The 26,981-nt window shown below is 36.4% G+C and overlaps 1 protein-coding gene across 2 annotated transcripts in view; it reads left to right on the top strand.

The window, feature by feature from the left end:
* Spt20 (transcription factor Spt20 homolog) overlaps nt 1–22,093 on the top strand; it is an 87,062-nt gene extending 64,969 nt beyond the window's left edge. For both annotated transcript variants that reach the window (XM_081737721.1, XM_081737720.1), the window contains exons 12-17: nt 445–588; nt 4,574–4,706; nt 8,676–8,761; nt 14,218–14,368; nt 14,698–14,765; nt 17,004–22,093. In XM_081737721.1, coding sequence (XP_081593847.1) covers nt 445–588; nt 4,574–4,706; nt 8,676–8,761; nt 14,218–14,368; nt 14,698–14,765; nt 17,004–17,135 — 714 coding nt within the window. In that variant the 3' untranslated portion in view covers nt 17,136–22,093. The remainder of the gene's footprint in view (nt 1–444; nt 589–4,573; nt 4,707–8,675; nt 8,762–14,217; nt 14,369–14,697; nt 14,766–17,003) is intronic.
* Nucleotides 22,094–26,981: the final 4,888 nt, after the last annotated feature.

Raw genomic sequence — 26,981 nt, 5'->3', positions numbered from 1 at the left:
TAGTCCCGGTTTCGAGTTCAAATAGAGGACAATTTCTCTCGGATGTAAGCCGAGAAGTGGTTTGGATTCCGTTTTAAGCTTATGTAACCCCTTTCAGTATAACCTGGTAGTTGCATAATAACATCAGAGCGAAACAAACTTATTTCTGTCCATATGTGATATAAATACATAGAGCAAATTATTTAAACTTTAAAAAAAAAAAAAAAAAAAAACTGGTTTAAACAAAAAAACTGCCAACCCTGATAAGAATTGAATTTAATTCAGCTGTTGTTAGCTTAATATGTAAGTTTATTAACAGTTAAGTTGATTACTAACAAAATAAAAATCAAATGAATGAGTTTTTGTTGTTGTTGTTGTTGTTGTTGCTGCTGCTGTTGTTGTACGACTAGCGTAGTTTACTTGTGTATCTAACACTTTTGTTTTTCATCATTCATTCCGTTACAGGTGTCCATTCCCGGATTAGCTGTACCAATATCGTTGTCATTGAATGTATCAACAACGGCAGGTGTTGTTGCTCCTCAAACGGGGGTTCTTGTGACATCACTTCCTGTTACAACAAGTACTTCCACGTGCACGACTATTACTTCTGTAAGTATTATTGTACTATCAAATGTCTGTCTGTTGGTGATACTTCCTCTTTTGCTAGTTTCTGAAGAGATTGTGCAATTAGATTAATATTCCTCAGTTCAGGTAGAGCGAGTCATGATTTCTAAATCATCAATTAACCCGTTGCGTACCAGTGACATCCATTTGGATGTCATGAAAACGTATCCCGTATTAAAAAGGTCGTATTAATCCTGGAGATGATGAAATTTGTTAGTGGATTAAAGGTCGTATTAATCCTGAAGATGATGAAATTTGTTAGTGGATTAAAGGTCGTATTAATCCTGGAGGTGATGAAATTTGTTAGTGGATTAAAGGTCGTATTAATCCTGGAGATGATGAAATTTGTTAGTGGATTAAAGGTCGTATTAATCCTGGAGGTGATGAAATTTGTTAGTGGATTAAAGGTCGTATTAATCCTGGAGATGATGAAATTTGTTAGTGGATTAAAGGTCGCATTAATCCTGGAGATGATGAAATTTGTTAGTGGATTAAAGGTCGTATTAATCCTGGAGATGATGAAATTTGTTAGTGGATTAAAAGTCGTATTAATCCTGGAGGTGATGAAATTTGTTAGTGGATGCAAGGCATGAGTTACTTCTACTATTTCTCCTTAGGTGACAGCACCTTACTGACAGAAGAGACAAAAAAATGTGTTGTCTCAGTAAATGGTAGGCCGAAGGAAGCATTGAATTATAATTTACATGTGTTTGTTTTGACAATAAACAATTAGCAACTTCGAGATCGGAAAAGGAAACATTTTGTCTTTGATCTCCGGTCAGTGTTGCCAACCTGATACAGCATAAAATCCTTTCAGAACATCAGAATTTCAGTCCAAATGTTTCACAATGCAAATAATAGATTTTATCAGTAATGTGAACGTTTTTCTCACGCGCGCACAATAACTATGCCTTATATTACGGTCTAGACAGTCAGTTAACACTAAATGAAATGGTATTACAGCACGCACATAAGAAAATGACACTTGAAACGCTAAAGTTTTTTTTTTTTTTTTTTTTTTTTTTCAGATCTTCGTAGTGCTATATCGCAAAGATAAATGTGATGGTTTTAAAAATATAATTTCCTGAGACTGTAAAGCCGTATCAAATGGTGAAAAATTATCTATTATATTAAGTTTTCAAGTATGACTAAGTGTGCCCTTTCGTGTGCAAGTCGTTATGGTAGTCCCAGATTAAATTCCCGGTTGATATACTTGTCTTGTTCACAAACTCGAGTGCTGTGAAACAATAAATCCCGTGCTACGTAATTTCGGTGCTGGTAATGGACAGTAAACTCCAATTGATCTATATAATTATATGTACCAAGTGGCGCACGAATAGTTGACACATGTAACTGTTAAAATATGATAAAAATATTTCATGTTAAATTTCATCTTTTGCAGTCCGTGGAAGCACGGATAGTCGACCTCACGGAAAGTTATCTTTAGGCATGGCGTGGCAACTAAACTTATCGCAAACCTTCATTGTAAGGAAAACAATGGCTGAACACGCACGTTTGCCCGTATTGCAGCGAGCGAAAGTGTTTATTTTGTTTTATCTAAACCTCTGTGAATTTTTTCTTTGAGGATATTTAAAGGACAGACTATACCGATTAAACCCTCAAAATGTTTTGGAAATTCGAGCTCGTATAGCACAGTTGTGTAATGAGATGTATTGCAGAGAGGTAAGAAACATGTACAGCCGTCTTGAAGAGGGTATTCGGTGTAAAAGTGCCCACATGGAACATGTGCTACATTGTGCTTTTCCAGGAATGTAATAACCAGTGTGTACTAATGTAATATTTTTTTATTTTATGAATAAAAGTAGCGTCTAATATTTAAATATGTCAACTATTCATGAGCCACCCTGTAGTTGAGCAGATGTTAAGTGGAACGTATCCTATAGGTGGAAAAGTAGACATATTCTAAATGGAAGTTTTTTGTGCCTCTATCATGCAGTATTTCTGCTAATTCGTAAACTTCTTTTTTCTTTCTTTTTTTCAAAAAAAAAAATTGAAAAATTACATATTTATAGATTATAGTAATACGAGGGCTATCCCGAGAGTCCCAGACGTTTTGCTCTATCGCGTCAGTGGGCGGGGCTAGAGTCGCCATCTTGATGTCAAAACGTTGCCACACTCAGTACGCATCCAGCTACGGTAACGTGAGGACTGTGACGTTCGTACTGTGCTTTCTGTGACGTGTTACAATGTGCACTGCACGAGAAAATTCCGCCTCTTGGAGGTGCGTTTTGTGATTAGGTTTTAGTTGGCAAAAGCACAAGCCAATTGAAATCCATCGCCAACTGTGTGAAGTGTACATGTAAACATGGAAGAATGAGTGAAGACCGAGTGAGGCAATAATGCATTGACTTTAAAAAATGGCCGTTCCAATGTTCAATCACGTGGATCTTTATTTTTATGGGAGGTGTTTGATCACCCACCATACAGTCCGAATTTGGCGCCGAGCGACTGCCAGCTTGCCCCAGCTACGAAAATATGGCTCGCTACGTAACGCTTTGACACTGACGCCAAACTGCATGCCGATGTAAGCCAGTGATTGAAATCGCAGGTGTCGAATTTCTACCGCGACGGTATTGAAAAACACGTGCCGCGGTATGATGTGCCTTAATTTGCATGGCGATTATGTGAAAAAATAGTTTCAGAGTGTATCTTTCAAGTGTATATAATACAATTAGGTTTGTTTATTATGTTACTTTTTTTTATTATTTCAAAACGTCTATTACTTTTTGGAGAGCCCTCGTAAATCATGAAATACATAAGATACGTAAAATTTGTAAACATTTGTTGTCTGGTTCTTTTTGTAACTTAACCCTTTGGCGCGCAGCTTTGCATATATATAAAGTTTACTTTGAAATTATATTGCATCATCTAGTTTCTAGTTCGGACATAGAAAAGCAGCTTTGCGTATCAGCTAAGATGCCCTTTCACTAATGAAGTTCTGAATTTCCCGCTAGTTGTCATAGTAAGCCAGCGTTGGTCCCTTTGTATTACTTGCTGCACGCGGAGTTGTCATCTTGTCATCTTCGAGCTTTCTTTGCTCGTTTAGGTGGATACGTTTTGAACTGATGACTTTTTCTATGTTAGACAGAAGTGTAAGGAGTGTAAAAGTGCAAGTACGCTGACATTCGTCGCGTTTTATTGGTTCTATCTGGTTTTAGTGGACTTTGCAGATGTCAACGCGCAATTTTGCATAGACTCTATATGCAAACACCATAAAATATCCTGTAGACTACATATTATTTGCTTCAATTGTTTTTAAAAAAATCCATTGTTTCCTACACAAAAAACACTCCAAATTTTTAAAAAAATCAGTTTGATCGGAAAAAAGTGGTGCGTTAAAGGGTTAAAACGCTAAATGGAGAAGCTTTTGACAGGGTGTCTATCGGTCACGAAAGTCAGGAATGTCACGAAATCAGAAAACGGTCATGAAAGTCACGAAATTTAGCTTTTGGGTTACGATTTTTTAAAACTGTACACATGTAATAACAGATTGGAAAATTTCGTTCTATAAAACGTCAAAATTCACCACCAAAAATGTCAGTGGTCGGCTTTAGATGCTACCAAATTACAAGCAAAGTACGTTTCTATCGCGTGGATGAAAATTCGGCCTAGTTCGCTCTTGAAAATGTTAGGAAATTTTATGATTTGGTGAAGAAAAGGTCACGAAAAGGTCACGAAATTTCATAGTAGAAGGTGACGAAAAAATCACGAAATTTCACTCTGTATATGCAAACACCATAAAATATTCTATAGACCACCCAATTGTTAAAAAAAATCCCTTGTTTCCTACACAAAAAATACTTCAAATTTTTAAAAAATCAGTTGATCGGGGGAAAAATGGTGCGTTAAAGGGTTAAAACGCTTTTGAACAATATTTTACTATTATTTTGTTGAGTTTAATACGTACCCGTTGGAAGTAAGCTTACGTTTGCTGTCTACTTTTTCGTAGATCGTTTCATCGATTGCCTCAACTGCGGTCACTGCTACCTCAACTTTAAATAATGCAACAACGCCAGCGATGGTCCTTGCCAATCCTGCGGGTGGGGTTCCAAGTCAAGGCCAGGTGTTATCTCTTCCTGTAGGTAAGTATCGTTCTCTGTATTTTCAAGTTGAAATCCTCTTCGGAACTCTCACACAAAAAATAGACATTAATTTTCACTTTATCTGTCAATCCATATGTCAGTGAAGGAGTAGTGTGTGTTTGAATGGCAAATATTTATTAGCTGGATTTCAAATAAGATGGATACTTGAGATTTTTTTTTTTTAACGAACTTAAAAAGTTCGTTACGGAATTCTCTATGTCTTTTCTTGTATATATATATATATATATATATATATATATATATATATATATATATATATACAGAGGGTTGATTAATTCGTATGGCAATTTCATTTGTGCACTGTGCAAAAGTGGTATGAGGTAAAGCCGTGCAATTTGGGTAACTTTAGACGAAGGACATAAGTTTTGTTTCGCTATAGAAGCATGCCACTTCTACTAAAGATTAAAGAAATATAGGGTCAAAGGTCAAATTTCGATTTTTTCCTTATGGGACTACAATGGTAAATTCTGAAAGAGCCTGAAAAAACGTAAATCGAAGTGATAACAAAGAAAAAGCTGTATGGTATGATTCTATGTCCCAAGCCGACCAAATATGCGTCAATCAAGTGTCATGGTCAGAGGTCACTTTCAGATCAAGGTCACAGGTCCCTTGAGAACCCATTTGACATGATGAGGTACGGACATTGCATTGTTTTCAGTGTATTCAAATAGGTTCTCAAGATAACCTGTGACCTTGATCTGACCGTGACCTTTGACCTTGGCACTTGATTAACGCATATTTGGTCGGCTTGGGACATAGAATCATACCATACAGCTTTTTCTTTGTTATCACTTCGATTTACGTTTTCTCAGGCTCTTTCAGAATTTACCATTGCAGCCCCATAAGGAAAAAATCGAAATTTGACCTTTCACCCTATATCTCTTCAATCTTTAGTACAAGTGACATGCTTCTACGACGAAACAAAACTTATGTCCTTCGTCTAAAGTTACACCAAATTTCACGGCTTTACGTCATACCACTTTTGCACAGTGAACAAATGAAATTGCCACACGAATTAATCAACCCTCTGTATATATATATATATATATATATATATATATATATATATATATATATATATATATATATATATATATATATATATATATATATATATATATATATACAGGGTGTTAATAAACTATACTGACAAACTTTAAGAGGTGATTCCTCACATCAAAATAAAAGTAAAAGTTCATATGAACCTATGGTGAAAAGTGCATAGTTTCAGAGCTAGTGCTGTCCAAAATTGGGAAAAACCCAAATTTCAAGAGGGCCTATTTCGAATTCGAGAGACTGTGGTTGATGGTCCTTATGAGCGTAAACGAAGCCAGGCATACACAATCCAAAAGTGCATATTTCATCAATTTTCAATAGATGTAAAGGTTATTCCCTAACTAACTAACTAACTAACTCTATGGCCTATGGAACCCGGAGGTTCAGTGCCGCGTTCACAAAAGCTCTCCACTGACTTCTATCCTTAGCTAATTGCATCCAGTTTCTACTTTGTATTCCTATCTCTGCGAGATCCATCTTAATATTGTCCTCCCATCTGCGCCTAGGTCTTCCTAATGGTCGTTTTCCTATGGGTCTACCAGTCAAGACTTTGAAAGCGTTTCTACCTTCTTCCATTCTAGCTACATGACCTGCCCACCTAAGCCTCCTAGACTTGACGACCCTAACAATGTTGGGTAAACCGTATAATCTATGTAGTTCCTCGTTATGAAGCTTCCGCCATTCCCCATTCCCGTTCCTCTTGGGTCCGAATATTCTTCTCAGGATCCTGTTCTCAAATACTTTCAGTCTATGTTCTTCCCTCAGAGTAAGCGACCATGTTTCACAACCATACAGAACAACAGGCATGATTATCGTTTTATATATTTTAAGCTTCAAATTCCTCGACAGGATTCGCGACGACAAGAGATTTTGAACCGAATAGTAACACGAATTCCCTGCTTTTAGTCGACATTTAATTTCTTCGTGAATATGATTTTCGTCTGTTAATATTGATCCTAAATATTTGAAAGTATCCACTTTATCAAAAGCATTATTTAATATTTTAACGCCTCCACAATTTGCCGTATTACGGTCCCGACGCACTTCCATGTATTTAGTTTTCTCTGCATTTACTTCTAAACCCATGTCCCTGCAAGCGTTTAATAAGATCTCTGCATTTATTTCTACTGTTCTCCTATCATCCCCTATTAAATTTACATCATCAGCAAAAGGTTATTCCCTACAGGATGTAATTCTCAGATTTGTTTTCAATAGATTTTTCAGATATTCTCTGATTTCAAGAAGGGTCCAAAGTAAGCAGGAGGTAAACCTTGACAACAATGGACATCCAGTGCTTCGGAGGGAAAGCGGAAATGCTAGGAACCGGCAGCTCCATGTTTCTTTGTGTTCGCAATAACGTGTTATCATGTGTATTTCTTCACGGTATATTTCACGTTTTCTTCACTTATAAGCGTGAGAGAAAACATCTCACCATGCGTTTTCCCGAGTACGAGAGACCGTGCTGCTGACGATCCTTAACACTTCCGACATCGCATTAAAGGATTCAGTGCTCATTGCTATCAAGGCTTATCGTTTGCCTACTTTGAACTAATCATAAAATCAGAGCATATCTCAAAATTCGGTTGATGGCATGTCTGGGAATTTCACCCAGCAGGGAATAATCCATACACCCATTGAACATTAATGAAATATGCATTTTTTGAATGCGTATGCGTGATTTCCTTTACGCTGATAAGGACCACCATCCACAGACTCTCGAATTCGAAATAGGGCCTCTTGAAATTTGGCTTTTTCGCGATTTTGGACAGCCCTAACTCTGAAACTATGCACTTTTTGCCATAGGTCCATATGAGCTTTTTCTCTTACTTTGATATAAGGAATCACCTCTTAAAGTCTGTCGGTATAGTTCATTAACACCCTGTATATATATATGTGTGTGGGGGAATGGCTGTCTGTGTTTGTTTGTTTGTTATTTGCGAATTTTTCAATTTTGAACCCTTCCTTCGATAGAGCATCAAATTATTATCTCAAGAAAGAAGTGATGGAATTTTTCGCATCACTGTTACCGTTCCCGAGATATGGGCCGTGAAAAGTTCCGATTTCGGGAGATTTAAGGAGTCATATCTCGCGAACCGTGAGTCATAGAGAGATGATATTGGTGTTGGTGATTCAATTTTGAGCTCTTCATTCGATAGAGCATCAAAAACTATCTAAAAGAAGTGATGGAATTTTTCGCGTCACTCTTGCCGTTCCAAAAAAGCTCCGATTTCGAGAGATTTAACAAGCCCTATCTCGGGAACTGTAGGTCACAGAGAGATGATATTGGTGTTGATCAATACCAATATTGGTTCAATAACAATACCAGTTATTTATTCAATAATGTATTTCGTGATTAGTTAATCGTATAAATTTAATATACAATTTTATATAAAGTTCGATAAAATAATTCTTTTTAAGTTCGTTCTGGCAATTCTCTTTTAGCATTCTCAACTTTTTCCCCACTTCGTTCTTCTGAAGACGTGCACTGAATAGGTAATGTAATTTGTCTTACTGTTAATCCACTCTTCCCTGTTTATGGTAAAGTAAATGTCTCATTTTCCTTGCATCAAATTTCCAATTCAGAGCTCACACAGATCTTGAAAGTCAGGGAAAAATGTGGAAAAATCATGAAAAATTCAAACCGGGTCAAACGGAAAACCGGGAAATGCTTCAGAATATACCGAGAGTCAGGAAAATTGCTATATTTCACTAAAAAGCTCTATCGGATGATATCTGGAAGGTTTCATTCCGTTGCCCTAATTCATCGCACTCTTTCTTGGTGGTGTTAATGTGAGTTTCGTTGTTTATCTGTATTGTACGTGTATTTTATTTAGTAACAAATTCTAATAATTGTGTAACTTTTTATTTATTTATTTATTTATTTTATCGTAGCGCAAATAATGGCGTCAGGCGTTAAAGGACTTGGGCAGCAGCAAAACGTACGCTCTGCGTCTCCTGCCTCTGTGTCTGTTCCACAGGTACGATAAATATTTTTATTAATTAAAACTACTTAAGAATCCATGAATTGATTACTTATAAATATTTGCAATTTGTTTTTGGGTAAGTATATTGTATTGTTCTTGTGAGGTAATTAATTCCAATTCCGTGAGTAATTACAATACTTTCATGAATTTATTTTACTAAATTTTGTTTATAAGATTCTTGCTTATCACATTATGGTGGACAAACACCGTGTGCGTGGCTTTTCTCGGGGTTATTCCATTTCCTCCTCTCACTTCCTTTATTCCAGCATTTCCTATATTTCTCATCATCACCGTCTCCTTTAGCCTCGCTGGCATAAATATGGGACGTAAAATTCAAAGATTTCATTTTTGTTTTCTCGCTTGTCACACTAGTTCTGCCAAGCTTCAGTTACTTCTGCATTACTTTTTTTTTTTTTTTTTTTTTTTTTTAATTGTATGAAACTCGTTTAGGGATCCAATCAAACAGTCATCAAATCCGATAAATGGTATACCTATGATTACTCAGATAACCACGCTAGAAATGCATTCCTAAAGCCACATTGCCACGTTAAATGAATCTTGTAGCTGTCATAAAAAGAACCTTTCAACCCGATCTTTCTATTTACTGTTTACATGTTACAACTTCTTGAAGGCAAGAAAGGTTTCTCCACACATGCAGCACTGCACTCTAGTGGACAAACAGTGAACCTCCTCATTAAAAACGTGTATTTTGGCGCACTTCCCCTCCCTGTCCAAAAGAATCCATTGTTTTGGAAGCGGCAAAACTGGTTTTTCTTTTATGTCAGCGGGAGGGCGATAGCAGGTAGCAAGCAAGACGTCCCAGAAAGTTGCGCATCGTTCAACTCCTTGCAAGATGGAAAAAAATGTTTTATGACCCTTTCAAGACTATGTGTAGGGTTTCAAGATTTTTTTTTTTTAATTAATTAATTATTATGACGGCTACAAGTTCTTCTAACGTGACAATGTGGCTTAAGGCTTGCTAAAATCCGTGTTACACTTCTTCTCGTAAAACTTAAGTTTACATTTCAAAATAGTAGCCCGGCGTAGCGTAGTCCCTAACACTCTCACTTCTGGCATGAGCGACCCCGGGTTCCATTCCCGGTGGGGACATTCGTTCGGAAAGGTGTAATAGCTTTTTCAGGTCAGCCATCCTAAATGAGTTTTTTTTATTTTTTTTATTTTTTTTTTTAACTTCCTTGGTTTTCCTCATTCACACCAGGCAAATGCCGGGTCATACTTAACACACTCATCTCTCCCCTGTTCCTTTCTTCCTTCCTCCTTCCCCGGATAGTGATCGCCGAAGGACGTCATCTCTCATACACGACGGGCTTAAGGCCGTAGATACCGGTATTGCTCAGAAATATGTATAAATAAATAAATAAATTTTAAAAGACGTACCTTTATCGGTTGGAGATTATATTATTTCTTCTTGCAACTATTTCTGAGGTCACTTAGTTAAATTTATCACTTATTGCATCCTTCTATAATTTTCGTAGACAATTTCGGCAGAATCGGTTGTAGGGCTCATAGCGAATCAGTTTTTAACTAAAAGTTACTTTTTTCAAGTTGGTCACTAAAAGTTACTTTTTTTGGGGGGTCAAATTTGTCACTAAAAGTTACTTTTTTGGGAGGTAAAGTGACTTTTTCTTGTGATTTGTGTTTTGCATTGGCAGTTTTCTAAGAACAATATAAAAATAAATGGAAAAAGGCAGAAACTTGTTACTCATTATTCTTCTGAAAGCTTCAGTACTTGCTACCACATGTAAAACAGTCAGCTTTATTCTCACTTCAGCTTTTATTCTTTCTAAACCACAGTGAATGATTGGTGGGTGCTTAAGCTCTCAAAGTGGGGTTGAGAACCCTTCTGTGTCTATGCTTTCTTCTATCATAATAGTCTTTTAGTTTTCTCTCGTAATAGTTAAGGCTCCGCTCAACGTTGTGTGGTTCATCATGTTCGTCTTGTGTTATGCTTCTTGTATGTTCTTCTTAAGAGTAGGTGATGAATTTGATTATTTCATGGCTTTGAGAACTCTCAATGCTAAGTTAAATATAATGTCTGGAATGAAGAAATTCGGAAATAGGCCAGAACTGGTTCCGCTTACTCAGAAGCTTCTTACATCTGCTAAGTCTGCTTACCGTAACTACAAAGTATACTTAGAAAACCTAAGAAAGGAGGAAACTCAAAAAGAAGTAAAGAAGAAAAGATGAAACAAAACAACAAACAGAGAGAGAGGTGATGCAGAAATTGACAATTTCCTTTAGTTTCAGTGGTCTATTATGTAACTTTTCTCAGGAGGTGAAGATAGACACATGAAGATCGAATCACTTTAGCAAAACACCTTACTCTTCAGGAGTAAGGATTCTAAAATTGAAAGAAAAAAAATGACCTGTAGATACACTTGTTTTTGTAGGAGAAAAGTCCTTGAAGCGATTTTTTGATAAGAGTATCGGAGATCTTAATAATTTTCTTTAAACACAAACTATGTGTAAATATCAGTTGTGCACTTCTACTTCATTTCTTGAAGATAATTTTACATATAACCTAAAACTATGTAGTTTCTCTATCAAAGAAAGTTATAAAATTCACGAAATTCAAATATTTGTACTCTACTCACCAACTGGTGTAGTAATTCCGCGTAATTGGTCGTATTACACTAAGAATCCATCCCATTTTTCCTTTTACGTTATTGTTGTGTGTAAACTGTTTTGAACTTCTGATGTTGTAATTGTTATTCAACTGTTTTGTCGCCAGATTGAGTACTGAAGACACATTAGGTAAAACGCCAAATCTTGACAAACACTTTAAAAGACATATATTTTGCGAACTGAACATTTATGAAGATGAAAAAGCTGCTATGGAATATAAATTACGTAAGATACGAGGGCCGTTCGGAAAGTAACCTCGAATTGGTTATAAAAGAAACACCAAAGTAAATACAAAGAATTTATTATATACATCTGAAAACTACTTCTTTGCTCTATTTTCAGCGTAGTTTGTAATAGACATTCAAGCACCTATCATATCTTTGCACTAGCTTAGAAGTTCCATCAGCATAAAAACCTCCCGCCTGTGCCTTAAGGCAGCCTGTGTCCGCATCTTTCAGCTCTTCATAATCACCAAAGCGCTGAAATCCATGCCACTTCTTCATATCTGTGAAGAGATGATAACCGCTGATAGCCAAATCTAGGAACGAAAAACACAGTTCTGATTGGTTGGAGTTATCCATTTCTTGTCAAGTTGCATTCAAATAGCAGAAATCAAAGAACTGTTGTTGTCGGTCTTCGTGGCCGAGTGGGCTAGTGCTATATGCTACTAACAAAAATCTCTTTTGGCGTGAGTTCAAACCCGGCCCGAGGAAAGTATGTTTACATTTTTTTACATTTTTATAACTCTTTAAATTAAAATAATATGAAAATAATACTCAAAAAAGTGATTTACTTACTTTTGTGCAGATAAGTAGTAGTAGTAGTAGTAGGAACGGGTTAGAAGCCACGCAGGGCTCGTTTTATTCCCCTTGTACTCCATGATATCAATTTTGTGACCAACTTAAAACAACTGCCTAGGATAGCGCGTAAAACAGCTGGCTAGAGTAGCGCGCGAAAAAAAGTACTTCCTGGAGCATTACTCTCCCGAGCGGGTCGTGTTTTTTGAGCGAGTTCATCAGTGACCACTGATGGCCTGCCATTCCTCTCTTCGTTATGAATGTTTGTTCGTCCACTTTTAAATGAACAAACCCATTCACGAACAACTCCTTCACTCATCACACTTGATCCACACATGGTACCAAAGTTCCCGATTAATAGCTGCTGCCGAATAGAGTTTTGCCGTAAGAAAACGTATAACAGATCACACCTGGTACTAGACGGGGTTTTCTATTGCAGCACACACTTTGAGACGCTATAAAAGTGGAACTAGCACGGCTGGATGCAGGCTGATCTACGGCGCACGTCTGTGCAAAGATGGTAGCGCTGTCTCCACTACACACACAGTGACCGATCACAGGTTACTTTCCGAACGCACCTCGTATTATGTGGCTTAATTTAATAAAATAAAAGTTTTTTGTACGGTATTTTTTTATGATGCTGTCCCATCGTTTTTCTAAGCAATTCTTATCTAAGTCTAAAGTTGGATGTTTTGTCTGATGTAAAATGATTCGAATCTGTTTTGTAACTGTTCTGTAACAAAGCCCCTTTGTCATACGACTGGCTTTCGTCGATTAGTTTTACTTGTAGAAGCCTGTTCCAGGAACTAGTTTATTATGGACAGGGGAAAAAGCAGAACTTCAAACTCAGCTTGTAATTATTCTGTGTGCCGATTCACTACATCATTGACTCGTGACACAGACATTTGTAGGGAGAAGGGATTTTCTGTCCTAAATACGTATAAACGGAAAATAGTTCTTCCATTATGAAGACTGTCCGTGTCCGATCTGAATATTCGTAAAGGAGAGAGTTCCGTCCCTTACTAATGCAAGGAAGTCTGTTCATATTATGAAGATGTCCGTTAAGAGTGGTTTCACAGACATCTATTTACTATACTCATATTTGTACCGAGATTTAATGTTGTGTATTCTAATTTTGGCTCTTTAATACAAATATATAAAAGTTCGAGATAATTCTTTCTATTTGTGATAAATTGACACAAAAATAAAAACGCCCCACCGAAAGAAGAGCCAACCGTTCTCGGCGTACAAATTATTGACTGAAGTGGGTGAGAAAGCTCACCAAATATAATCAGAGATTTGTTTTCTTCTGGAGCAGGAAGCTGGCTGATAGATCCCTTTTAATGAATCTCGTAGTTTTATAGATATGCTGTGACCAAATTTAAGATAAATGGCTAGGTTAGTAAATTCTCGGAAATTTGTTTTCCTCTAGACCGGAAAGCTGTGTGATAGATCGTTTGGATGGATCTCTGAGTCTATTTATAAAGATAAAGGCGATTTGGTAAATTATCAAATAAAATGAGTGGATACCTTAGTAAGTTAACGGATATTTCTTTTTCTCTTGAGCGTGAAACTGGGTGTTGAATCTTTTTGATGGATTTTTTAATCTTACAGGTAAGTATAAGGGAAATTTAGTAAATGAAAAGAAAGAGAAAGAAAAAAAAAAAGCCTAGCTTAGTAAGTTATCGGAAATTTATATTCCTCTGGAGCGGTGAGCTGGATGATAAATCCTTTTGACGGACTTCTCAGGCCAACTTAACAAATGACCAAATAAGAAGTGATCAGCTTAGTAAGCTATCGGATTTTTTTTTTTTTTTCTATGGAGCGGAGAGCCCAACGATAATTTCTGTTAATGGATCTCTTAATTTTATAGGAAATAATGCCAACTTGTCAAAATACCAAGTAAGATCAATGACCAACTTTGCAAGTTTTTACTGTAACATGCATTGTGTGTGCAGTGAAAGAAGATAACAAATGTGATAAAAAAAATTTCGTTTTCCATCTCAGGCAGCGCAACAGTCCATCCAACTAGTCAGCACGTTACAAAAAGCCAGAGGTCTCACTCCACAAACAGCAAAACAAGTAGCTGCACGGGGGCTGCTTAATGCTGCTGTTCAAAGGCATCCCAGTGCACCTGTTAAGATGGCGGCGACATCACGTAAGTGAGCTAAAGATTTTATATTATATTACCATATGAAGTAAGCAGTATCATTATGCGAGGAAAAATCGAAAAGTCTTCGCATCACATATTTATTTTGAAGCATGTAATACATTTTAATACAAAATCTTATTTTATTCACTTCTCTTCCACCTCAAAGCGACAGTGCCTTGAAGTTAATAAGCAGGCAATAATATTCTATCTACAATTTTCTGTTCTTTTAGTTCGGACAGATCTGATATTTTATAATTATGATGGTAGATAATATTTAACTATCTATCCCCATTTACTGTCATACACGAAATATATTTATATATTTCTTCTTACAGCGTCTGGGCAGATGACGACGCAAGGAACCCAGGTCGTCAGTGGTCCGACGCTTACACCTCAACAGCAGGTAAGATGATCATCCAAAGAATGTTGACAAAGTTGGTATTATTATTATTATCGCTACTATATATCTTTTCACCAGTGTTAGCATCCTTGTTTAATTGGAGCTTAAATGAAAATACTTAACCTAAAGTTTGGGAGGCAGTAACTATAACACACATATCCAAGACTAATGATGATAATATCAATGATTATAGACCTATGTCTTTAATGAGTGTTATACTCAAAATTTTTGGAAAATAATGTACAATTACTTGTGTAGCACTGTCTGTGAGCAGTTGGACACTAATCAACATGGGTTTATAAACGGCAAATCAGTTATTACAAACTTGGCAGGTTTTATGCAAAGTGTATTTTCTGTTATTCGATCTGGTGGACAAACTGATGTTACCTACTTCGATTCTGCAAAGGCATTTGATAAACTGCCTCATCATTTATTAATAAGTAAGCTGAACAAGTACAATTTGTCAAATCGTGTTACATAGTGGCTATATTTCCGTTATTTATAACATGACATCTGAAGTACCTCAAGGTTCTAACCTGGATCCCTTGCTTTTTTATTTTATATAAATGATTCATCTTATAAGGTAACTTGTAAATACTTGATGTATGCTGATGACATTAAAATCTTTAATTAAATTAGTACTGTTTAAGATCAAGTTATATTGTAAGAAAAAATTGATATATTAGCTAAATGGTCAAAGAATAATTTCCTACCTTTGAATATTGCCAAAACGCAATATATAACTTTTCCCAGGAAAACTTATCTTTTGCCTTACAAATGTATAGGTAATCAGGAAATTGAATAAACACCGTGTGTGTGGGTTTCCTCGAGGTTCTCCCTTTTCCTCCCACTTTTTCATTCCACCATTTCATTAATTTCTCATTATCACCGTCTCCTTTAGCCTAGCCGGCATAACCGTGGGAGGTAAAACTCAAAAATTTCATTTCATTTTGAAACACGTTAAAAATCTAGGAATAATATTAGATAAATTATTATACTAAAAATATTTACAGGTAAAAGAGGACGTATGGTAACTCTTAGAAAAGATGACTTGTCCTGGTAAATGGGGATGTTTGGTAACTCTTAGAAAAGAGGACGTGTCCTGGTAAATGAGGACGTTTGGTAGCTCTTAGAAAAGGGGACATGTCCTGGAAAATCAGGACGTTTGGTAGCTCTTAGAAAAGGGGACATGTCCTGGTAAATGGGGATGTTTGGTAAAACTCAAACTCAAAAATTTCATTTCATTTTGAAACACGTTAAAAATCTAGGAATAATATTAGATAAATTATTATACTAAAAATATTTACAGGTAAAAGAGGACGTATGGTAACTCTTAGAAAAGATGACTTGTCCTGGTAAATGGGGATGTTTGGTAACTCTTAGAAAAGAGGACGTGTCCTGGTAAATGAGGACGTTTGGTAGCTCTTAGAAAAGGGGACATGTCCTGGAAAATCAGGACGTTTGGTAACTCTTAAAAAAAAAGACATGAAGAGGTTTGGTAACCTTGACTACGAGTGACAGTAGTCCTAGGAAACTTAAATTCGCTCTCTGTGCATGCGTTCCTCACTACTCGTCTCATTTTGCTTGATCTCATTCCTGTTTTCATCTCATTTTGCCAGATCTCATTCCTGTTTTCGTCTCATTTTGCCAGATCTCATTCCTGTTTTCATTTAATTTTACTAGATCTCATTCTTGTTCTCATTTCGCAAAATCTCATTCCTGTTTTCATCTCATTTTACCAGATCTCATTCCCATTTTCATTTCATTTTGCTAGATCTCATTCCTGTTTTCATCGCATTTTGCCAGATCTTATTCCTGTTTTCATCTCATTTTGACAGATCTCATTCCTGTTCCCATCTTATTTTGCCAGATCTTGTTCCTGTTTCCATCTTATTTTGCCAGATCTCATTTCTGTTTTCATCTTATTTTGCCAGATCTCATTCCTGTTCTCATCCCATTTTGCCAGATCTCATTTCCATTTTCATTTCATTTTGCTAGATCTCATTCCTGTTTTCATCTCATTTTGCCAGATCTCATTCCTGTTTTCATCTCATTTTGCCAGATCTCATTCCTGCTCTCATTTCATTTTGCCAGATCTCATTCCTGTTCTCATTTCATTTTGCCAGATCTCATTCCTGTTCTTTCCAGGAATTTCAGAGCACACGTTTTCTGATTTCGCAATATAATCACTTTAACAATGAGTAGCCTTTTATAGTATTAATTTGTTGTTTTCATTCACAGTTCCAGTTGGCGCTACAAAAACAAGCACAACTTCGACTACAGTGTTTAAACCAGCAACAAAAGACCAATCTCACAGCGGCAACAATCGCAGGAAAACACCGGAGAAAATCCACCTCAAGCGATCCCAAATAAACAGAACAATATGTAATACGTAAAAAAAAGAGGTAACTTAAAATACGATAGAACGATAGTTGATTAAACCACAGTCGTAAAGCAGTGAATATAATAATAATGATTTTTTTTTAAAAAATAATCTTACTGTAAATCCTCCAGAATGTTGTTACGTGCTCCCGTACTCAAGACTGCTCTGAGGCTGTAATTCTCTTGTAAAATATATAAATATATATGTAATATATATATATATACAAGTTGTTGACACATATGACGACTACTGTTATTACAGTAGCAGTGCTCACCAAGTGCATTAGAGAAAAAGAATGCATATTTTCTAAAATAAATAAAAATAATTAAAAAAAATTGTTAGAACAGTTTCTGTATGATGAATGTTTCTTTTTTTTTTAAACATAAATGCTGTGTGGGTCTTTGTTGAGCAATTTTTTTAAAAAAGAAAAAAGCGTACTGAATGTATAAATAATTTACATTGAAGTAGCGGTAAAATATATATATATATTATACGAAAGAAAATTGTTGTGCGATCCAAACACTGTATAACAAAAAAAGACGAAGCTAATTCATTGTGCCTTTATTTTAACTAATTTAGGCATTTTGATGCACACGTGGCGATGAAACGTGTGGGTAAAAATAATAATAATAATAATAATTCCATATTATTGTTCCCTCAGCCAAATTCGTTTTAGAAGGTTGTAAACGTATTAATAATAATAATAATAATAATACTGTAATAATAAAGAGGAGCCTATTTTACTTTTTTGTACAAAAAAACAAAATGAATTGAGAATGGTGTGAGACTCGGTGTCTATTTTTTATTTATAAAAAAATGTATGGATGGTTAATATTATTACTGGAGACTGATCTTTTTACTGATCATTATCAATGAACTTAATTTTTAAAACAACAAACGTGTTCAGAAGTGATTAATTATTATTTTATTTCTATATGGTCTCTTTCTATAATCTTCTTTTTTTTTAAGTTCATAAGTTATCAACCTAGTCTGTTCTACAAACAGTATTTTTATCTATTAGAAATAATTGCGTGTGTATGAGTGTGAGTGTGAGTGTGTATGGTTGAGCACGTGTGTATGTATTTATATATACAGGGCATTTCAAACCAACACCGACAACGTTTGGGAAGTGATTCCTGACACCAAGATAAGACAAAAAGTATAGACCAACTTGGATGCAGAAATCCCGTCATTTCGAAGTTATAGCCTGCCGAAAACATGAGAAAGAAATGAACTTTAAAAGTCCATAACTCCAATACTATGGGACCTACCATAGTCGGGTCAAGACTTCGCTTAGGAATTAGTATATGTCCTATCCAAATATCAATGTTTCAGAATCCTGCGGTACTTTCGCAACAATTTTTATAGAGGTAAGTACTTCAAATTATATCCCCATAACCAAACTCCCTCGATAAAAATTGTTGAGTGAGTACCGCAGGATTCTGAAACATGTACTTTTGGATAGCGTACATATTAGTTCCTAAGTGAAGTCTTGACCCGACTATGATAGGTCCCATAGTATTGGAGCTATGGACCTTTACAGTTCACTTTTTCTTGTTTTCGACAGCGTATAACTCCGAAAGGAAACATTTGTGCACCCAGATATACTTTTTGTCTTATCTTGGTGTAAGGAATCACCTTCCAAACGTTGTCGGTGTTGTTTTGAAACAACCTGTATATATAATAACACTTCATTGTTTTCTTCCTTTTTATGTATTTGTGTTTCCAACTAAGGACCCGTACAAGATGGTTTTCTTGTCAATATTTTCAATAATTTCTTTTTAATGGATTATTGGATTCTGTTATTTGTTTTACGTATAGGCCGCACTAGAAATTTGGTGCGGCTTCTATTTTGAGATGACCAAAATCACACTTACATTTTAAAAGAATGTGTGTGCATAATGGACATTACGTGGCTCGGTTAATAGTGCATAACTGAGTCGGGTTCACCTTCCATTTTTTACACTGAATTTGTCACAACATAGCAACACTAAACCAGCAAACACAGACACAATCGTCAAGCTCAAACTCTGACTCACAACTGACATAAAATTGAGCTTGATCACAGCACTCAAACGGTCGCGCATGCGCTGTATGCAAGACTTTTGAAATGATCCTCGTCGTAAAGTTTAAAAAAAAAAAAATCGAGAAAGTCACCTTGAGTTGGTCCTTAAATATTTTTTTCCTCAAAAAGTGTTATTTTCCTCTATTTGATATGTTCTTTTGTCCTGTTGTTGTTTTTGTCCTGTTATTTATGGTAATAACGTTGAGGTATTTTTATTATGACATTGTTTTTATTATTATAGTTCATCGAATGTATTTAAAAAATGGCCTCAAGACAAACGTAAATATAATGTAAAAATTAAAAGTAATTAGCCGTTAAGTGTTGTGAATGATTGCTCAAGGATTTCTTATACATTTTCTCTATACAGTAGATTAATTATAAGATGCGATTTCTGTAAAATGCTGAGTCCAAATATTGTCCCACTTTGCGATGTATCGTATTTTCTGGTTAAAAGTGGATTGTGAACACTTCTAGTCAAATTATATTGTTTAACTATTTGGTGCCGTTAGAATCTTATGCACAGTATCGGGTATGTCCCCGTTCTGTACTTTTTATCTTGGGTTGTGCTTTATTTCTATTATAGAACGTTCGTTGTATCATTTTGATCTTGCTCATATTATAGGGACGCCTAGGAAGAAGTGTGTGTGGAGGGGGGGGACGCTTGATAAAAATTAATTTCTTCTTAGTAACATTCGATTTGACGGTCGTTTAAATAGTGTGTGATTCACAAAAGGGGTTAATTCGTTCAGAATGTGAAATGTGTATTCGCTATACTTTGTATTTTCAGAAATAATGGACAAAACTAAAAACAGTGAAATTTCGGGCTTCATAGCAAGCGGTTTATAGATTTGAAAGAAAAAGAAAATATATTATTGTTTCTGAGAGTAGCCAATGTTGTGCCGGGCACAAGTTTCATAAATTCTTATACAAGATGGCGCCGAGCCGGCTGACATATTTCAAATTCGAATATTGCGAAGGCGTAATAACTGATATTGGTCGGCGGGGTGGGAACCGAAAGAGGAAACAATGCCTCGTATATAGTCAGTCAGTCACAATAGAGCATTAGAGCACAGAACATCGTATAATCTCAGTTCGTAATTATTACGAAACTAAGTCTGTGCCAGAAGTGGAAAAAAAAAAAAAAAAAAAAAACCTAATGTTGGTCTCTCCACGCTCTCAAGAGTTCCAACTGTTTTTGGAGCTCCATGTTTCACATCCAACCACTTTTTTTAGACTTCTTCACCCAAGCCAATATGGTATTCCGAGATGGAAATTTACTCTGTTGACCAACATTAAAATTTCGCACTTCTGGTACAGACTTAGTTTCGTAATAGCTACGAACTTAGGTAACATAATGTTTTGTGCACCCAATGCTCCATTGCAATGACCATATAACGTGGCTTTCTTTTCTCTTTCGCTTCCCACCCGGCCAACCAATATAAGTTGTTACGCCTACGCAATATTCAAGTTTGAAATATGTCAGTCGGCTTGGTGCCACTCTGTATTAGAGATCCAGGGAAAGTTCGACGGTTGACATGGCCGAGTAGTCTGAGGGAGTGACGGCCAGTTTGTGATCCACTGCGAGGTGTGGAAGTCAGGGACATACGCAGGAATTTATTTCGGGGGGCCGTGTGCGTGGGTTTTCTCGGGGTTCTCCCGTTTCCTCCCACTTTCTTCATTCCACCATTTCATTCATTACTCATCATCACCGTCTCCTTTAGCCTAACCGGCATAAACGTGGGACGTAAAACTCAAAGATTTCATTTCATTTTTTATTTCGGGGGGGGGGGAGGTCCAAAGCTTCTCGGGGCGAGTCCAAACACATTTTCAGGCTAAATGATATTAAAAATTGTAAAATTGCCCCTAAAATTAGACTAAATTTACAAAAAAGTCCGGATTTCGGGGGGGGGGCAGTCCGGACCCCCAGGATCCACCCCCTGCTTACGTTCCTGCTGGAAGTTATACTTTTTCTGAATTAGTGTTTATACTTTGCCTCTTGTTTCATATGTATGTGGGTCAGTTAGAATCTGAGGTACAAACATCCAAAACTAAAATTCGGCTCGTTACCAACAATCTTACCGTGCAGAGTGGGATTGGTAACCAATATGTTAAAAGAAAATATGTGCACAGTTAAAAGCCAAGTCTTAACTCAGATATATTACGATTGCTAAGTACACTCTTCCTGTTGCATATTGTCGTTTCATATTCATTTCATTATTAATTTCTCATCGTTTCTTTTGACCTGAAGAACAGAATCGTAGGACGTTCAATAAATATTCGGACCCGTATGTAATTGTCGATTAGTTGTAAATATTCAAGCTTTGTATTTCTTTATTTAAAACAAAAAAAAAAAAAAAAAGGCTATAGATAGAATGATTGAATATACACTAGACTTTATACAACCCGCTCTTCATAATTTTGTTTCGGGTTGCATAACCTCTTGATCTCAGACAGCAAAATTAAAGATTTATATACAGTATATGGATATGGATATCGATAATTGAATATATTACAGAGGTCACAAACAAACGAAATTAAAGATTTATATAGAATATATGCATATGAGTAATTGAGTATACACCAGAGACTTTATACAGCCCTCTATTCATAATTCTATTTCCTTTTGCATAACCTCTTGACCACAGATATACAAAGTTAAAGATCTATATATACTACGTGGATAATTAAGTATACACCAGATACTTTATATAATCCGCTGTTCATAATTTTATTTCGACTTGCATATTTTTACGACCCGTTGTATAACGTAATAAGTGACTGGCATTCAAATTACGAAGTGATAAGCAGTATCTTTCATATGATACTGATGTAATTCTTAAAAAAAAAAAAAAAAAAAAAAAAAAAAAAAAAAAAAAGCAGAAATAGTACACAGCGAAACATTTCGAAACTATATCAGTACTTTGATCAGCTACAAGTAGACCTCTCTCCAGTCTTTTGAAGACCGTTTAAGAAGTCCCAATTTTGATACATTAAACTCTTCCGTTATTTTGGGCCTTTTTTATAAGTCTACGAAGACATTCTTTTAAATTACAATTAATTACCTTTCAAATGAAATATTGATTATGAGAATGAATGCGTAGAACATAAACAGGAACTTGTGAGGAAAGGATACCAATAGACCGGTGAACTCTACAAAAAATTCACAGTGATTATCTAGTGGGAAAAGCAAAACAGGGGCTAGCATATAGTAGGGGATAGTTTCGAACTTGTAGATATATTGACACACAATACCCATCCTACCCAGAAGCTTAGGCTTAAACCCCAAATTTATCATTCGTAGATATATTGACAGACGGGTGCCCATTTTACCCAGAGAAGCTTAGGCGTAAACCCCAAATTTACCATTCGTAAATATATTGTCAGACTGGTGCCCATCCTATTCAGAAACTTAGGCGTAAACCCCAAATTTGCCATTCGTAAATATATTGACAGACAGGTTTAAACTTACCATTTTCTAGTTTGACTGTGCCAGTTTCCATGAAAAATTATGTCGTCCAAAATATTCTCATAGGCACAACCTGCGCCGTAAGACCTGCCTGTAGGCACCCCTGTACTTACAGTGATACTGAAGCAGACGTTTTTGTTATTGATGTTATTATTTAATTTCGGTTAGAGTTTTATACTTAAGAATATTTATGTACAAGAACTTCTTAAGTGAATAGCAATTTGCCACCTACCAAAGATGTAACCTCACAATTGTATGAGCAGTTTGTTCAAACGGAATTACAGTGTAGATAATTCGGAGTTTTTTCCTTCCATATATATAGAAACGTGTACATATTTCTCAATCCTGTCCTTGTAAAAATGACCACAAAAACAACTTTTTTGTGGCCATCACGTTTGCCAGATCTAACCCCATATGATTTTTTTCTTTCCAGAGCTTATTAAAGACAAAATATTTACGTACAATCATTTAGTCACGATCTGTAGGGATTTTCTAGTTGGATAACGTGTGTGTAGTGCGGCCTATAAGGATCGGGAAGAAAATTTGACTGTCTGCGAATGATTAGCGGTGAATATAGTGAAGGAAAATAATTAACGTATTTCAAACAAACAAACAAAAAAAAGAAAGTTATAGATGACGATTTTGTAATCAGGGCTCAGGCTAATTCACGCTTTGTCAGGTTTGCATTCGATTGAACTCGGGCTCTCTATCCTGAATGAGGTTTGCTCTCTCTCTCTCTCTCTCTCTCTCTCTCTCTCTTTCTTTCTGGCTTGCTCGCTCGCTCGCTCGTGCACTATGGCGTATGGAACATGAAAGTTCAATGTCGCGTTCGCAAAACCTTTCCATTGACTTCTGTCTTTAGCCAACTAGATTCAGTTTCTAATTTGTATTCCTATTTCTGCGAGATCCATCTTAATATTGTCCTCCCATCTGCGCCTAGGTCTTCCTAATGGTCGTTTTCCGATTGGATTTCCAGTTAAAACTTTGAAAGCGTTCCTATTTTCTTTCATTCTAGCTACGTAACCTACCTACCTGAGCCTTCTAGATTTGATAGCCCTAACAACGTTTGGTAAACGGTATAAATTATGTAGCTCCTTGTTATGAAGTTTCTGCCATTCCTCATTCCCGTTCCTCTTGGGTCCGAATATTCGCCTCGGGATTTTATTCCCAAATACTTCCAGTCTGTGTTCCTCCCTCAGTAAGCGACCATGTTTCGCAACCATACAGCACAACAGGCATGGTTATCGTTGTATGTATTTTAAGCTTCAAATTCTCGACAGAATTCGCTTGCGCTCACTAAACTTATTAAATCTCACGCTTGCTCGAAATCATGCTCTGGCTTGCTTGGTTTGTTATTCATTTACAGAGCTCGTTCACGGCTTGGGATCAGTTATTGAACTTGAGCTCGAATGAAACGGGCCTTGCGTGCTTGAACATCTCGGACACAGGTTACTTCCGTGTAAGATAGTGAAATAACTCTCACATTGCACCAAGAACACCGTTCCTTTTAATACGTCGGTAATCTCCGTGACCTTAATCCCATGTTTATGCGATGTGGGTAGAAGCTATCACATTAATTCCATTGAAAAAATTATGTTTCTTGTCCTGTAAAAAAAGAAAATAAACGCCCCCAAGTATTGAGAAACATTCTTGTCAATTAATTTAGCACTTATAATTAAATCCAGCCTCTTTCTTAGAACTAAATCCCTTTCCGTGAGATGTTGCCGAAACAATATTTCAGTTCTCTTACCCTGCCTATCACTTTAAACAAACTGCGTAGTTTATATATATATAGCGATTATTTCCTTGTGTGTTGCAACTCTTCTACGAACTTCTGCAACAGAATTAATGTTTAAAAGCCACTAACACTACCACTGTAGTATTATTCACTTCAAAAAAATTCTTTATGTTTGTTTTTATAATTGAATGTATTGTTTTTATTTATTTATTTATTTATTTACTAATCGTTTTAGAGTACGTCTTCCCAACTAAGGATTTCAAATTAAAAGGAACGGCGTTCGTAGTACAAAGTAAGAGTTATTCAGAAAAATCCACCCTAGAGCTTGTCTGTAATAGTAAACATATGTTTTATTCCTTTAGAAATTCAGCCATTCTTTTACTAGTATCCTGTATAATATAAATAATTCACTTGAAAATATCCAGAAGTGCGGACCCACATCTGCATAAGCCCTTACCCTAATCAAAGTTCCCTATATGTTGATGCTAGTTGTGGAAGTCGTCGTCTTCTTTTTCTGTTATCATTTATTTTTCTCTTAATGAAAGATGAAGTGTTCTGGTGGGTAAAGGAAACAATCAGCAGTGAAATTTAGAAGGAGAAAATGCTGCTGGGACGGGAATCAAACCCTGATCTTCGGCCTACGATGGCGGTGCGCTAACCTACCTACTTGGTTACGCAGTTCGTCCCTTGTTCTGAATTATATTCAATTTTTCACCGCTGGAGAATATGGTGTAAGACAAAGTCAGATGCTCCTCCAAGTCCATGACTGAATTAGTTCTGAACATGAAATGTATAACTAAGTATAAAATAGTATGAAACATGAAGTTATAAATGGTATGGGCAGGGGCGTCATTTCAAACTTCACTTGAGGGGGGCAAGAGCACAACCGACATAAGACTTTTAACATTTTGTACTAGTATATTAGTAGACAATCTATTAAAATATATATATTCCTCAAACTCTGGGGGGGGGGCAGTTGCCTCCTCCTGCCCCCCTAAGTGACGCCCCTGGTTATGGGTCTTCCAAAAATATTTTTAAAAGTGATACTTATTAACACATACAAAAAAAAAGGTACTCGCTGTGTAATATTACATTAAGAATGACATTTCTTGTCGTTTAGTATAAGGAAAATAGGGCTTGAAAAACAAATTACTCTGTACAAAAATTTTACCAGTTCTATTGACTTCTTAATCCTTTTTCCCAGTTAGCTGGGGTCAGATTTTCAGATCGTTGTTCTCCACTTGTTTCTGTTTTGTATCATACCCGCTATGACACCACACTGTACCATATCGTTCTTAACAGGGGCGTCATTTCAGACTTCGCTTGAGGGGCGCAAGAGCACCATAGACATAAGATTTTCACGTTTTGTACTAGTATATCAATAGAAAATCGATTAAAGTATATGTATTCCTCGAACTTTTGGGGGGAGGGGCAGTTGCTCCCTCCTGCCCCCTCCTAAATGTCGCCCCTGGTTCTTAACACAATCTTTCCACTTCTTTGACTGGTCTCGCGCTCGTTTCTCATTCAATTCTACAGCATCCAGTCGGTGAGCTAAGTATTCCAAAGCTCTTCGTACATGCCCAATCTATCTCAGTCTACTTTCTTGCAGTTTTTCTACTACTGGTCTCACTCTTACTGTACCCCGGATCTCTTCATTCTTAAAATTTTGTCTTTCCGCATCACTCCACATATCCACCGTAGCATCTCCATCTCCGCAACATGCAACTTCTGTTCTTCGTCGTCCAACATTCTGCTCCGTATAATATTGGAGGGAAGTCTATCTGCTATTTTGTAAACATTTACATTGACTGGTTTTCATATAAAGATCGAAGTACAATTAGCCAGTCAACCGCATATATAATCGGTTCTCGTTTAGCTTCACCCCTTTTCATATTGTTAATTCAGATCCTAGTTGCAATGGTATTGTGTTAGCAAGTGTAAAAGAATAGTGTATGAATTCACTAATATATACCTACATTTTCTTCCCAAATTGACTATTACTGTTTCCAGCGATATACTTTCTGGTTATAATAGTTGTAGTGGCAGCTATTTGTGATTGGCCGTCATTATGTCTATCGTACTACTTGTCGCAGTATAACGGATATTTAAAATGAAATGAAATATTTAAGTGTAACGTCCCACGGTTATGACGGTTAGGCTAAAGGAGATGGTAATATCGGGAAATGAATGAAATGGTGGAAGGAAACGGGAGAAACCCGAGAAACCCCACGAGCACGGTGTTTATCCACCACAAAGTCCACACAGCGCGAGCTGGGATCGAACCAGGGACCCCAAGCACCGGAGGTAAACGCTCTATCACTGAGCCACCGCGCCCCCCTATAACGGATATATGTGCTTCAGTGATCAAAATAACCAGTGGCAGTAGAATCCTGTGCGTTCTACGAAGAATTTATTGTTATAGAAGTCCCTAATAACACTAGTGGATTGATTTCTGTTTTTCATTTTGTGTATAAGAAGTTGTTGGTTAAAGAGCACAAGGAGTGTAGCCACCTTGCAGACCGTAGACACAATGTCCTGTTATGATAATTTATAATTACTATTAAAAA

The sequence above is a fragment of the Thermobia domestica genome, chromosome 14 (assembly GCF_964235325.1).
Source record: "Thermobia domestica chromosome 14, izTheDome1.hap1.1, whole genome shotgun sequence".
Lineage (NCBI taxonomy): Eukaryota > Metazoa > Arthropoda > Insecta > Zygentoma > Lepismatidae > Thermobia > Thermobia domestica.
This window is presented reverse-complemented; position numbering and strand designations above follow the sequence as displayed.